Source organism: Spermophilus citellus, assembly GCF_964194105.1.
Source record: "Spermophilus citellus genome assembly, chromosome: 10".
NCBI classification, from domain to species: Eukaryota; Metazoa; Chordata; class Mammalia; order Rodentia; family Sciuridae; genus Spermophilus; species Spermophilus citellus.
The window spans coordinates 50,652,314-50,666,758 of NC_138197.1; the positions used below are offsets into that span (position 1 = coordinate 50,652,314).

A 14,445-nucleotide genomic window follows, 5' to 3' on the forward strand; every position below is an offset into this window, starting at 1 on the left:
ATGCTACAAGAAGATTAAACAGAATATGTAGAGATATGGCTGAGATGAAAAATATACAAGATGGGATTAACAGATTAGTGGTAGATGAAAATATTAGTGAATCTGAAGATATAGTAATGGACGGTTATCCAAAAAGAAACACAGAAAAACTGTTTTTAAAAAAGAAAGAGAATAACAGTATTAGAGAACTGTGGTACAGCTCCAAGTGGTCCAATAGATGGGTAATTGAAGTCCTTTGAAAAAGAGGGGATCAATATTTGAAGACACAATAGCCAAAATTTTTCCAATTTAAATTCTACATATCTGTAAATCAAAGAAATGCAACAACTCCAAGCATAGGGAATCTGAATAAAGTTATACCAAGACACATCAAAATCAAGTCTCTGAAAACCAATGAACATCTTTGAAGCACCATGAAAGGGAAAAAAGAGAACATGTTTAAGTAGAGGATCAAATATATAATGATTATACCATGTTTATTAGAAACAATGTGGACAAGAAGAAGCAACATCTTTAAAGTACTGAAGAAAAAACTGTCCACATATAATTCTATATCCATAGAAAATATCTTTTTAAAATAGACAAAATCAAGAATTCTTCTGGTATGCCAAAACTAAGGGAAGAATTTACTACAAGCAGTTTTACACTGCAGAAAATATTAAAGGAGAAACTTTTCAGATGGTAGGATAATGATACTGTCTGGAAACATGATCTACAGACCCCCCCATCACACACACCCCCAATGAAGAGTACTCAAAACATATCAGGGTAAATATAGTATATATGATATTTTTCTTATTATTTAAATTTATTGTTTAATTGGCTAAACGAGTACAATATAGTATGGAGTTTATATCATATAAAAAAGAAAATGTGTGACAAAGACCAGGAGGGGAGCAATGAAAGTATATTATGGTAAGGTTCTTAGACCACATGTGAAGTAGTATAAGGCCACTTGCAAGTAGTCTGTTATTGGCTCAAGATGTATCATATAAGCTTGAAAGCAACTGCCAAAATAAGAATGACAGTTAATTAACCAACAAAGGAGGTAAAGTGGATTTTTTAATAATACTCCATTCAAAGGAAGATTAAAAAAAACAAGAAAAAATGGAACACAGACAATTGAGAAAAATAGAAAACAAACAATGAAACAGTAGGCTTAACCCTTATCATATTAATAATCACTTTAAATGTAAGTGGTTTAAAGGACATGGATTTGTCAGATTGGCTAAAAGAGCACATCCCAACTACATGCCATCAACAAAACAGGCACTCCAAATATAAGCACATAGTTTAAAAGTAAAAGAACAGAAAAAGTTACAGCATGCTAATATTAGCAAAAGAAACCTTCAGTGGTATATTAATATTAGGTCAAATAGCTTTCCAAGCAAAGAATATTGCCAAGGATAAAGGAAGTTATTTCACAATGATATAAGGATCAATGAATTGGGAGGATATAACACTCCTAATTGCTTCTGCATATAATAACAAAGATTCAAAATACATTAAAAACAATAAAACTGAACTGCAAGGGAGAAATCAACAAATCCAGATTATAGCAGATTTTAATACCTCTCTCTCTCAATAACTGATAGAACAAGTAGACAGAAAATAAGCAAAAGACAGTATACTTAACACTATCAACCAACATGTTTATGAAACACTTCACTCAACATTAAAATACACATTCATTTCAAGTGTACTTAAACTTTTACCAATATACTCAATATCCTGAATATTAAACAAGTCTCAATAAATATTAAATGTTTCAAGCCATAAAAAGCATATTTTTGACTATATGGAATCTAACTAGAAATCAATAACAAGAAGATATTTGCAAAATCATGAAACTGGAAAAATTTATGAAATATTTGGGAACTTAATAATGCTTCCAAATTACCCAAGAAACAAAGAGGAAATATTTTGAATAGAATGAAAATGAACATACATTTCAAAATGTGTGAGATGCAACTAGGTAGTACTTAGAGGGAAAATTTTAATATTAAATATCTATGTCAGCTGGGCACAGTGGCACTCCCCTATAATCCCAGCAGCTCAGGAGGTTGTGTCAGGAGGATCATGAGTTTAAAGCCAGCCTCAGCAAAATCGAGGTGTTAAACAACTCAATGAGGCCCTGTCTCTAAATAGAATTCAAAATAGGGCTGGGGATGTTGCTCAGTGGTTGAGTGCCCCTGAGTTCAATCCCTGGTACCCCCCGCCCCAGTAAAATATCTATGTCAAAAGAGAAAAAGTTATCAAATCAATGTTCTCAACTTCCAACTTAAAAATTTTAAAAAGAAAGAAAAGCAATATCCCTGAAACAAACAGGGGTAGGTATAGATCGGAATGGGAATCAATGAAATAGAAAGCAAACAAAAAATAGATAAAATCAATGAAGGCAAACACTAGTTCTTGGCAAAACTCAATAAAACTGCTAAATCTATAACAAAAGCAAGCAGGAAAAAGAGAACACACAAAGGATCATACCGTGAACAAGAAAAGGTGACAGTAGAGAGTCTACAGTGAACAAAAGGATATTAAGAGAATTTTATACACAACTTTGTGTCAATAATCTGATAACTTAGACAAAATGGGCAGATTCCTTGGAAGACACAAACTACTCAAGTGTACTCAGAAGAAATAAACAGAATAGTCTGATATCTATTTAAAAAGAGTTTGTAGTTTAAATATTTCCTATTATCATACATAGATGAGATATAATTTCTCATTTTTCTGAGTGTACATATTGCAGAATCATATTGATCATGTGGTCACATATATACATAGAGTAATAATGTCTGTTTCATTCTACTATCTTTCCCCTCCCATCACTTTCCTCTATCTAATCTAAGGTAATGTTACTCTTCCCTAGTGCCCCCCACTCCACCTTATTGTGAATTATCATCCGCAAATTAGAGAAAACATTCAGCCTTTAGTTTTGTGGGATTGGCTTATTTCACTTAGCATGATATTCTCCAACTCCAACCATATCCTGGAAAATGCCATAATCTCACTCTACTTTAAAGCTGAGTAATATACTCTATTGAGTATATTCTGCTATCATGTATAACCAATTAAAACAAAGAAAAAAATTTTTTAAGATTACCCACAAAGAAACTCCTGGCTCAGATAACCTCAGTGGTCAACTTTATAAAACATTTAAGGAAAAGTAATATTACTTCTATGCAAATTCTTCTAGAAAATAAAATAAAATATATTTTATGAGATAAGCATTACCCTCATACCAAAGTAAAAAACAAAATTATAAGAAAAGAAGACTATAGACCAATACTCTTTACAAATGTAGACACAAAAACTTGAAATGAAATTTTAGCAGTATGAATTCAACAATATATTAAAGGGATAAATATTACGACCAAATAGGGGTTATTCTAAGAGTACAAAGCTGCTTTAAGATTTAAAAAAAGATTATAATCTAAATAGATGCATAAAAACTATTGACAATACCCAACATCTAGGTTTAATATTCATCATCACAGATTATATGTCCTGGATAACAATTCTGTCACTCCATGATCAAAACTTTCCCAGGGGTGGGGGACATTTCACAAAATTCAAAGGGAGATCAGTGCCTTAGAGGAAAGGGACAGGGGGAAGGAGGTGGGAGAGAAAGGGGAGATACTAGGGAATGATATTGGCCAAATTATATTGCTATAATGTGTGCATGTACAAAATGTAGTGACAAATCACACCATTTTGTATACCCGTAATGCACCAGTAAAAATAATTGAAAAAAGCTGCACGCTGTGGCACGCCTATAATCCTAGTGGTTTGAGAGACAGACAGGAGGATCATAAGTTCAAAGCCAGCCTCAGCAAAAAGCGAGGCTCTAAGCAACTCAGTGAAACCCTGCCTCTAAATAAAATACAAAATAGGACTGGGGATGTTGCTGTTGCTCAGTGGTTGGGTGCCCCTAAGGAGTTCGATCCCTGGTAACACCCATCCCCCAAATAATAATAATGGAGGAAAAAAAAAACTTTCCAGATTTCCCATCGTGAAATCCAAATTCTTAAATCAGGAATTCAAGATACACTATAATCTCTTTCACGCTGAATCAAGCTCTTGTCCCAGGAGCAGTAGCAGTGAAGCATGTCCAGATGGGCTGGCATGCACAGGAACCCAGCATCATTGATCACTACCTGCTGCTGCCCCTAACTAATGTGAGCAGGTATACCAGGTGCCATGCATCCACATGGGCCATAGTCATGCAAAGCCTGCCGTGCATGCACCAGCGTGAGGCAGAGTGAGCCAGGGCTTAGGCCCCTGTGGATGCCCTACTCCCATACCACACAGTGGCATGGCCTATAATTCCTAGCATCCAGGATCCACTGATCTCAAACTCCTGGGAAGCTGGGATTGCAGAAGAGCCTCAAGAAAACAGAAGTGGGGCAGACCTGAATGGAAGTTCAGACTCAAGGGTTGTTGGTACTTTTCCAAATCTTGATTAGCATAATTTTGGACCAATAGCATTAATATTTTTTAAAACCCTGATTTGCATGTATTTGGACCAATAGCATTAACCCAACTGCCATATAAACCTCTAGACTAGCATGCTCCAGTGGCAACCTGCTATCAGTTCCCCTCTTTTACTGTGAGAATTCACTTTCTATTCTTGAATAAATCCTACTCCTTTCACTTTTGCTTTCAGTTGTCCCTGAAATTTAGGAGACAAGAACTTGGAAAGAACTCGGCAGTGAGCTGTTGTGACCATGTTCTCTATTAAGAGCTGCAACATGTTTTTTTTTTTTTTTTTGGCTGTGGAGACCTGCTGCTTATGCAGATCTCTCCTACCAGGCACAGGGACAAAAATCCTGCTTTCAACACTAGAACCTTTCTATCATACTTCTTTATGCACTGACTGATGTGACCACACTGTACAATTCTTTGTACCTGATCCTAACCTTTCTGCCTCTTTAGCTTTCTGCTTCTCCTTTGCTCTAGGCTTGTGGTTCTCAATCCTGACTGTGCATTAGAATCACCATGGCGTTAAAACACATAACAGTTGCCCAATTCTACCCCAAGAGATGTTGGCTCAAATAGTCTGGAGTTGGGGTCAGGACAAGAAAAGCATCCCAGGTGACCATACTGAGTATTGAAAACCAATAGTACAGAATGTTCTCACATACTCCAAATTTGTATATCCCAAACTGACCTATCTTTCTTTTAAATTAGTGCATTATAATTACACATAATAGTGGTGTTCGTTGTGACATGCGTATCCGCACATAGCATAATTGGCTCCAGCAGTTCAATGTCTAGTACCATCCCTTTACCTTTCCTCCTTCCTTCCGCTGATCTTTCTTTTGTTTATTCTTAATTGGTGCATTACACATGAAAGTAGGATTCGATGTAATATATTCTTTCACGGATTTAGCATCATTTGGTCTATTTCATTTTGCAGTTCCTTCTCTTTCCCTCCACCTCGATCCCCTTTCACTACTCTAATGACTAGCCTGTCTTTCAAAGTGTAGTCTAAATTATAGCTCCTTCACACCATCTTCCCAGATCATCCTGCCCTGCAAGCAAGCTCTCTTTTAAATGCCTGGGTATCTTACTTGCCTCTCTTATCCTCATTTGCAGGTCTTCCCAGACTCCTTGAAATCATATTCACAAGTCTTTGACAAATGTTTTGGCCCCAAATAGTTCATTATTTTTAACATGGTTGGTATTGAGTGAGTGATCTGATGAAGTGTTTTTAGACAGTTGAGGAAACTCATTGGTTCTTTTCCAATCCCAGTTGGCATTAGAATGCTTGTGATTTTTAGGAAACAAGGGGTAAGAAGAAAAAAAATTCCTTCATAACTGACACTCAACTCTGCCTCCCAATTTCTTTTAGCTCTTGAACACCCTATGCCAACATGAGTCCACTACTAACATTTCATAGTTCAGTCTGGTGTTTATGTAAGTAAGGAAGGAAGAGTTAGGTAAATAAGTAGATGAGTAACTCCTTCTTTTAGTCCTAATATCAACTTTCTTCCTGATAAATTCTTTTTGCTATAGATACTGACACTGTAATGATGGATCAAGGAGGTAAAAATTAATCTCTCTCCTGTCTTGAATTCAAGAGTCTACTAGGGAAAAAAAAACATTAAAACCATTTGAATGATTCACCAACAATGAAAAAAAAAATCATTGAATAATGGGGTATGGACTTTGTAGGGATTATATAGTGCTATATTCTCTGGCTTTTTGTTTTCTTTGTACCAGGGATTGAATTCGGGAGCACTCCTCTACTGAGCCACATCCCCATCCCTATTTTGTAATTTATTTAGAGACAGAGTCTCACTGAATTGCTAAGGGCCTTGCCATTGTTGAGGCTGGCTTTGAACTCATGATCCTCCTGACTCAGCCTCCTGAGCCACTTTTCTGGCACTTTTACTTCTCTAGAATGTTAACATCAATTGCTTTTAATTATATTTCAATGACTTGGAGTTTTAGAAGAAGTCATAGATCAGAACTAACAATAGATCAGAACTCTTTTTTCTACTGATCAGTCCTCCCTTCGAAGAGAATATCAAGCAATTCAAATAGAGTCTGTACCTGCACATAGAGGTCCCAACTTCTTCAAGAATCATAGAAAAGCGTTTGAAAATATCTCTGGTGTGGTGTGAATTGTCAAGAAATTTATTGGAATCACGAAACAAAGAAAGGAAGTAATCCTCTCCTTCACCAATCACAGATGATTGGGATTCAAAGTTTGACAGCCCCCTTTTCTTGGGAAATAGGAAGGAGTTGATTTCTTTCAAAGAATCTAGAGAAGTAAATGAGAGAGAAGTCAATAAGTGAATATTCAAAGAACCCTGAGGCATTGTCTTTACTCCTTACTTCTACAAAACTATATTTTTTTCTATATTTTACCGTCACCGTTAAACTCAGAATAATTATCAGCTTTTGAATGGTCATTTTCAGCGATCATAAACTATTTACCTGATTAGGTTGTTAGAAACATCATCAGTTTTTGGTAGGTAAAGCATTTGAGTCTGTAAAATTTGGATATGTTATGTACATTATAGTCATATTCTATTTTGTGTTTTCTATGCTACACAAATTATTACCCATAAATTAAAGCCTCAAATGAGTCCTTTTCTGCCAATGCTTAGTCCTTTTCCCAGATAAAAACTTAAACTTTGTCCATCAACTAAAATATGTATTTTATTAGAAAAATAATGTTTAATCAGGTTCTAGGATCTTTGAGATGTTTTCTTTTTTGAAATTTTCTGCAGAGAATCGCTGACAGAAATTCTCTACAATTATGTCCCAGCCATGTCACTTATCAGGTCAATGGGTTTGGACTTTCCAAGTTTCAGTTTTCTTGAACATAAAAAAGGAGAAGTGAGGACTGGAGATAAAGCAGGTAAGTGTCTGGCACAGTGTTTAGGATTTAGCAGGTACTTGAAAAATGATTGCTGTTATTCAGTAAAGGATTATGGTTAGTGTGGCCTGGGTCCAGAATCCTCAAAAGATTAAAATAATTTAGGTTTTGTTTTGGATTCATATGTCCTTAACAAGAATAAAGCAAGGTAAAAGACATAAAGGAATAAAATCATAGGTTGTATTTATTTGTTTTGGTGCTATGCTGGGAATTGAATCCAGGTTCTTAAACATGCTAAGCACATGCTCTATCACTGAGCCACACCTCTTGCCCATAATTACTAAAAAGGATACTTCAAAGTATTTTGTTGAAAAGAGTTCATTTTCAGTCAAGCAAATATTTAATCACTAAATTCCACTGGGAAAGGATAATATATGGCATTCTTCTTAACAGCTCATCCTGGTCGATGAACTCCCAAAGGAAGAAAACCTCAATTTTGCTCCCAGTTGCTATTTCATCTAGAACCACAGGTGACATTGCAACAAGTTCCAGTGGACCCGACCACATCCCAATTCATCTCTCGCCTTGCAAAGGGAAGCCACAAACTTTTGTCACACTCCACCCACTGTGAAAAGCATTTACAGTTGAACCCAAATATAGAGCATCTTCCATGAAATAATATATCATGCCAAGGGATAGAGAATCTTCCCTTCCTAGATCTAAAATTTGTATTTGCATTTTAAGCCTATAGGTATTGGTTATTACACTGATGTTCTGTGTAAAGTTAAGAGGCTTCTTTGGAAAGTTTATCTTAGTTATACAAACAAGGAAACATGGGGAAGATGACTATAATGGCAGTAGGAAAAAAAACCTGCATAAAACTGTGTCAAAGGTTTAGGAAAATACCAGAAGCAAAATTAAATATAGATGAGATGCTGCCAGACTGGAAATGTTCACAAAATGGGAGAGGAAATGGAGGCATCAGATATACCCTTGGGAGGGTTTGTGCTACCAGTTTTGAAACTTGTTGTGGATTGCTAATGAAGAAGATTAGTATTAAACAGGGATGAGCAGTGGGAGGGAAAGGGAGAGAGAAGGGAAATTGCATGGAAATGGAAGGAGACCCTCATTGTCATACAAAATTACATAGAAGAGGAAGTGAGGGGAAAGGGAAAAAAAACAAGAGAGAGAAATGAATTACAGTAGATGGGGTAGGGAGAGAAGATGGGAGGGGAGGGGAGGGGAGGGGGGATAGTAGAGGATAGGAAAGGCAGAAAAATACAACAGACACTAGTAAGGCAGTATGTATAAACGTGGATGTGTAACCGATGTGATTCCGCAATCTGTACACGTGGTAAAATGGGAGTTTATAACCCACTTGAATCAAATGTGTGAAATATGATATGTCAAGAGCTTTGTAATGTTTTGAACAACTAATAATAAATAAATAAATAAATAAATAAAACATAGGAAAAAATTTAAAAAAACATAAACACAGAACCCAATAAACAACATTCTAAAATAAGGTGTTACAGGTATATTAAAATTCACATATAAGTTTTATTGAGTACTTACTATGTGCTAGATTATGCATTAGGTGATTTTTATATGTATTCCTCCTAATCCTTACACTAATCCTGTGATGTTTATACTGTAATCCCTATTCTAGTTATGGAAAATAAAACCCAGAGTTGCTATGCTTTACATTGTTGAGGGTAGGAAAAGAGTTGGTCCTGTGTTTCCAGAGATAGGATGCTTTCTGTAAACCATGGAAGATTCCTCAACCTGGTGAGGAGCAATACCCCTGGAGTATGAGTACTGCTGAGCATCTTGTGGACAACTGTCAAAACCACCTCTGACTATCACAATATTAGCTACATCTTCTTCTTCAGATTCTCTATTGCTTCCCCCGCTTTGCTCTTTGCCATGTTATTATTTGCTTTTTATTTCTTCCTTTTCTTATTTATTTATTCCTTATTTGAGCCATAAGTCTCCTAAAGGCACAGACTACTCAAGATGTTGCTTAATCTTTCTGGCAGCATTCAGGGGAAGAACCATTAACACTTTACATTGCAATGTTTAATTCACTAGCAATTCAACCCAGACAACCCACAAACCTCATGGTTACTCCTGATATCTTAATCACGGGAGGATGTATTTGGGGATATGCATTTATGTGGCCTGAATTTAAAACTGCAGTTCTAAGTCAATGATGACCGTAGTCAAGTTACTCTGCATATGACAGGGGAAATTATCATTATTGGGGACAAATAATAAAACACCATTCTGGATGGGAGGCACCTAATGAATCTAATGAAATACATACTTTAAAAATAGTATATTTTTTACTTACCCATGTTGTCTTCTTGGGAAAAGCTGATTACAGTAGATTTAGAAGCCATTGGTCCCATCATGGATGTGTTTACTCCACTAATCTGAGAACTAGACACATAGTAACTGCGAGGAATTTCATGGGATAATGACTGTGACAATAGCAGTGTTGTAGTATCTGAATCTGTGGTATTTGATAAAAACTGTATTGAAGAATGCTGTTTTATTAGAGTAGTTTTAAGTTTGTCTTCTTTTCTGTGTACAAAAATTATAATAAAAAGGTAAGAAACTCAAAATGTCCATGAATTCAAGATACATGGGCTGTCATTTTGATTGAAAGCTCTGCTTTTCAAAGGTATTATCACCTAAATGCACAATACATCTTATATTTATTACTTTTTTCTATTTAAAAATCAATTAATTCCTATTGTAGATGGTTTTGAAAATGTGTAAAACAAGAAGAGGAAAATAATAATCACTACAATGCCAGTAACCAGAGACTTCATCATTTCCTTCCAGGCTTTGTAATACACATTTTACTCAAAATTAAAACTGTATAAACCACTTATATGGGTATAAACAACTTCTATGGATTAATTTATCATGTTTTCTCTTTTCAGTAACGTTAAAAATATCATAATTTCTGTGATTGCTTATTATAACTTTCCCCTTTAATTCCTGTTGTTGCCTAACTAGTTTTCCTATATTAACATAGACTTTACCTTTAAGATCTGCATTCAAATAAACTGTGTGTGTGTGTGTGTGTGTGTGTGTGTGTGTGTGTGTGTGTGCACGCCTTGGACAGAATGGCAGAAAAGAGGGAAAAGAATGACACTTTTCAGGTACTATTATAATAAGTGAGTTTTACTGTAAACAAGAATTTTTTCCCTTTCTTTTTCATGAATATAAAACCATTTGTTAACTCTCACAATCATTTGAATGCGGTCCTAAAATACTATTATCTTACAAGTTAAGCAATACTATCATGATGTGGCTCATGAAAAGGCTTACAATGACTCCATTTGATGGGTCACATGGATGCTCTTCCCAGTGGCTTCAAAGCAATTCATGGGTGTGTGCACAATTGTACTTAATGCATATATTGAGAACAAAGGTCTTAAGGTCCAAAACCCTTCCAAGTTCTGAAGTCTTGGAAAAATGGCCTGTTCAGCCATCTTCCTTTCAGCAGCTGCACATCTATCCACTATAAGTCAGGAGTTAAGTATTTTGCTTTGTGGATTGTCTCTGTTTAATCTGTCTTCCAGAGTACTTGCACAGTTATCATAGCCAGTCTCTGGCTGGTTGGTTTCTTTACAATGGTTCTCCAAGGGATGAGTGCCTGGAGCTTCTGTTGCTGCCACTTGCTGATGTCCTCTTGGTGTTTACCAAGAGGCAAACACAATCATCTTGTTCTTCCATTCTGAAGTTCCCTCATCAGAAATAGTATATCCAGAGAGCTTTACATTCACAACTAGACTGTCCTAAACATATCTCTCTTAGAAGGCAAGGCCATCTCAGGCAAATTTTGTAAAAAGTTAAGGGTCATTGGCTTTAAAAATTGCAGTGTTACTAGTTCCTTGCTCAGTGAGCTTAAGTACTTGCCATGCAGGAGACACCTCAGGCATTCACATTTGTCAGAAAAGCTCTGACCCCTGACTGCAGTATGACTCTGAAGCTTGTGGAGAGGAGACAACAGAGGTACACTGTCAAATCACAAATATTTCATCTGTGTCCAGCCTGAGAGAGGATCATGCGACATGATTTCTCCCTCACACTGTCTGGAATATACAGGGAAAGTGTTTTTCTCTTTCAACATTCCTTACATCTGGGTTTCATTATATACTGGCTACATCTTTTCAGCATGCTCATTTTTCAAGCTCCCATTTTTTTTTCCTTAAGTAAAACAATAGCATTTCCAAATAAATTTAATTCCACAAAATATTCCCAATAAGTCTTTGCAAATGTTGCAATCAGAGAAATCTGGCTCAGGGACACCAGTTGTTATTTTTGTAGTTGAATAAGAAATGTCTGACAACTGCACACATCTTAGAAAGAGCTTGAATACTTCAAGAACTGATTCATATGACACAGCTCATGTCAGAACCACCTACTCACCTACCTAATACAGTCTCTTTGGAAGACCAGAGATTTTTCTTAGCGCTCAGTTAGCTTTCCCTTTAACGTAAGGAACTTTCCAAGCCCCTTCTTGGTGTTTTGCTCTCTCTGTAGTTGAAAGGCACTAAACTAGGGGCAATTACATATCAATTCCAGCAGTTCAATGTTACTTTGGGAGATGCTACTTTGGTAACACTGGTGACAATGGTTTCTTGCCTCTAAAAACAAATAAAAAACACACTTGGACTGAAGAGTCAACACAGGACATCTAGGTCCAAATAACAAAAAGTTTAAATTGTGCATACTCCAACAGCCAAATTTAGTTTTTAGAAAACCAACACTAATGCTTTTTTTGGTAAAATGACATATCAGCAGTAAAAACAATAATTTTTATGTAACATCCTCATAATTGTATAATTTTATATAACATCCTCACGGACATATCTAAAACCAAAATTCTAATGTTTTTGTCTCTAGGTTAGTCAACTAGTTCTAAAGAAATTGTGTCCATGGCTTTAACACACATTGGAAACTTCGGACCTCAATCAAGTAGAAATGTGTGAATTTTTACACTAAACAAGGACTGAGATATTATAAAACAGTGGCTGGGGAAAGAATTGTATACTGTAGTTTATTATTTTTAGAAAATTTGTGGGATCTATTCTTGTTCTAACTTCATGTTTTTAAACAACAAAATTCAAATAGTCGATCCATATCTTTCTAAAACTCATTCCCTGCCCCCATTTATGCCATTCTTACTTCTCTTCTTTCTCGATTTTATCTTCCTGCCTTTGAACTTCTCTATTCAGGGCCTCTGAAGCTTCCTGAATGCTTTGTGGGTCTTTCATCTTGGAAAGAGTTCACTTTTCTTTCCTAGAAAAAAAATAGATGGTGGGAATTAGCAATGAATATAGCTAAACTTTAGGGAAGAATTTCTTGAAAGTGACCCACCTATTAATCCAACTATCTTCAATTTACTAGATTTAATGATTTGTTTACCACACTGGTGCCAAAAACTGAATTTTCATGTGAATGTGTAAGTACTGACATAGCCAATACTTTAACTAGTCAAGGATACAGGACAAACCCCCAGTGAAGGTATGTAGCAATCACTGGAAGCTTAGCCCTGCAAAGAGACCTTTATGACAACCACTTTCACATCTGGCCAACACTGCCTCTTAGAACACTATGAGGTAATGTCTCCATAGTTACAAAGTTTCAGCCTTTGAACAATTACTGTGTTGGTGCTGCACCTGCTTTGCAGTTTCAGACATTAAATAATGTAACTTGCTTTTGGGAGAATCACTTCTCCCACCAGACAGACTTTGACACTGAAATGTTTAATATCCTATTTTGGATTTTTGAGGGTCAAGGCCAGTATATAAATATTGAGGGGATTTATTATAATTCCTCCCTTCCTTTCTTTCTTTGACAAATACTTTGAGGATAGAGAAATAGGCAGCAGGAACAGAAAACATCATTTTAAGTCAAAAAGAAACCTATTTGATTGAAATAGTAAAACCAAAGCCAGAAAACCTAAATTATTCTAGTAATACCAGAATGATTTAGAAGAAATCAGTAATTCAGTTTCTACTATGTAAAAGACCCACACTTAATGTTTCATGATAATGAGGTTGTTGTGAGAAAAAGATTAACATATGAAAGTACATGATTCTACACAGAAGCAAGATATATTAATGATGATGATTACTGGATGAGAGAATTCACTCAACAAATATTTAATGATCATTAACTATGTATCAGGAATCAGAAACTGGTTGAGTACTATTAATAATTTTTGATTTAGGGAATAATGAAAATATATCTTCTAACCCAGATTTGAAAATGACTTCTATCTTGAAATGATGAACAATATTTAAATACAAAGGACAATGAGTAAAGTAACTGCTTTAATAAGTTGAGATCAAAAAACAAAATGAATATTAGCTAATAAGACAAAAAAGAGGAGAACAAACATTTAACTATATTTTTTCTATCTTAGAAATAAAGCAAGTACTAATCAGGATTGTGGGTCAATTATGCAAAAAATAATTGGGAGATTTGTAAATTACAATTATGCTTAGAAAAAATTAAAAATGGATTTATAATTTCTTGCCTAGTTTTCCTATTTACCAGTATGGATGAAGTCATTATGACTTCATTTGTTTTCTCAGAGGAAACTATTCATATTTTTCAACAAAATTTGGAGAAAAAAAATTCTGCCAACTGAGAAAAACCTTCAAAAACTTTAAATTCGTGAATGTTTGAATATTCATTCTGCATACCCATACAGTATATTTTCCTTATTTCCTCTCCTCAAATTACTGCATATGTGCAACAAGAACCAATTTCCTTTTTTACTGCTGCTGAAACTAATCTAGTGGTTTTCAACAGGGGCAAAGTGAACCACAGGGAGCATTTTGTAAATATGGAGGACACTGATAGCAGTCCTAACGATCTGGGCGGGATGCTAGTGGCATTTAGAGGACCGGAGCCAGAAATACTAGACTTTCTGCAATTTGGCCGATAATCCTACTTGGCAAAGAATTTCCCACATACCTCTTGACTTGCTAGATATTTACACAGGTGGAAAATAGACTATTAATTATATAGGTCTAGTGCCACATTGCATATCAACATAAAACATTTTGCACAATTCTAATATA

General features: G+C 35.5%; 1 protein-coding gene across 1 annotated transcript in view; it reads right to left on the bottom strand.

The window, feature by feature from the left end:
- The window catches only part of LMNTD1 (lamin tail domain containing 1), a gene marked incomplete at its 5' end in the record, with an annotated part of 45,787 nt that extends 33,160 nt beyond the window's left edge, over positions 1-12,627 (bottom strand). Inside the window, 3 exons of the mRNA XM_081309372.1 lie at positions 6,562-6,772; positions 9,687-9,919; positions 12,539-12,627. Of these exons, the coding sequence (XP_081165498.1) occupies positions 6,562-6,772; positions 9,687-9,919; positions 12,539-12,627 (533 nt within the window). The remainder of the gene's footprint in view (positions 1-6,561; positions 6,773-9,686; positions 9,920-12,538) is intronic.
- Positions 12,628-14,445: the final 1,818 nt, after the last annotated feature.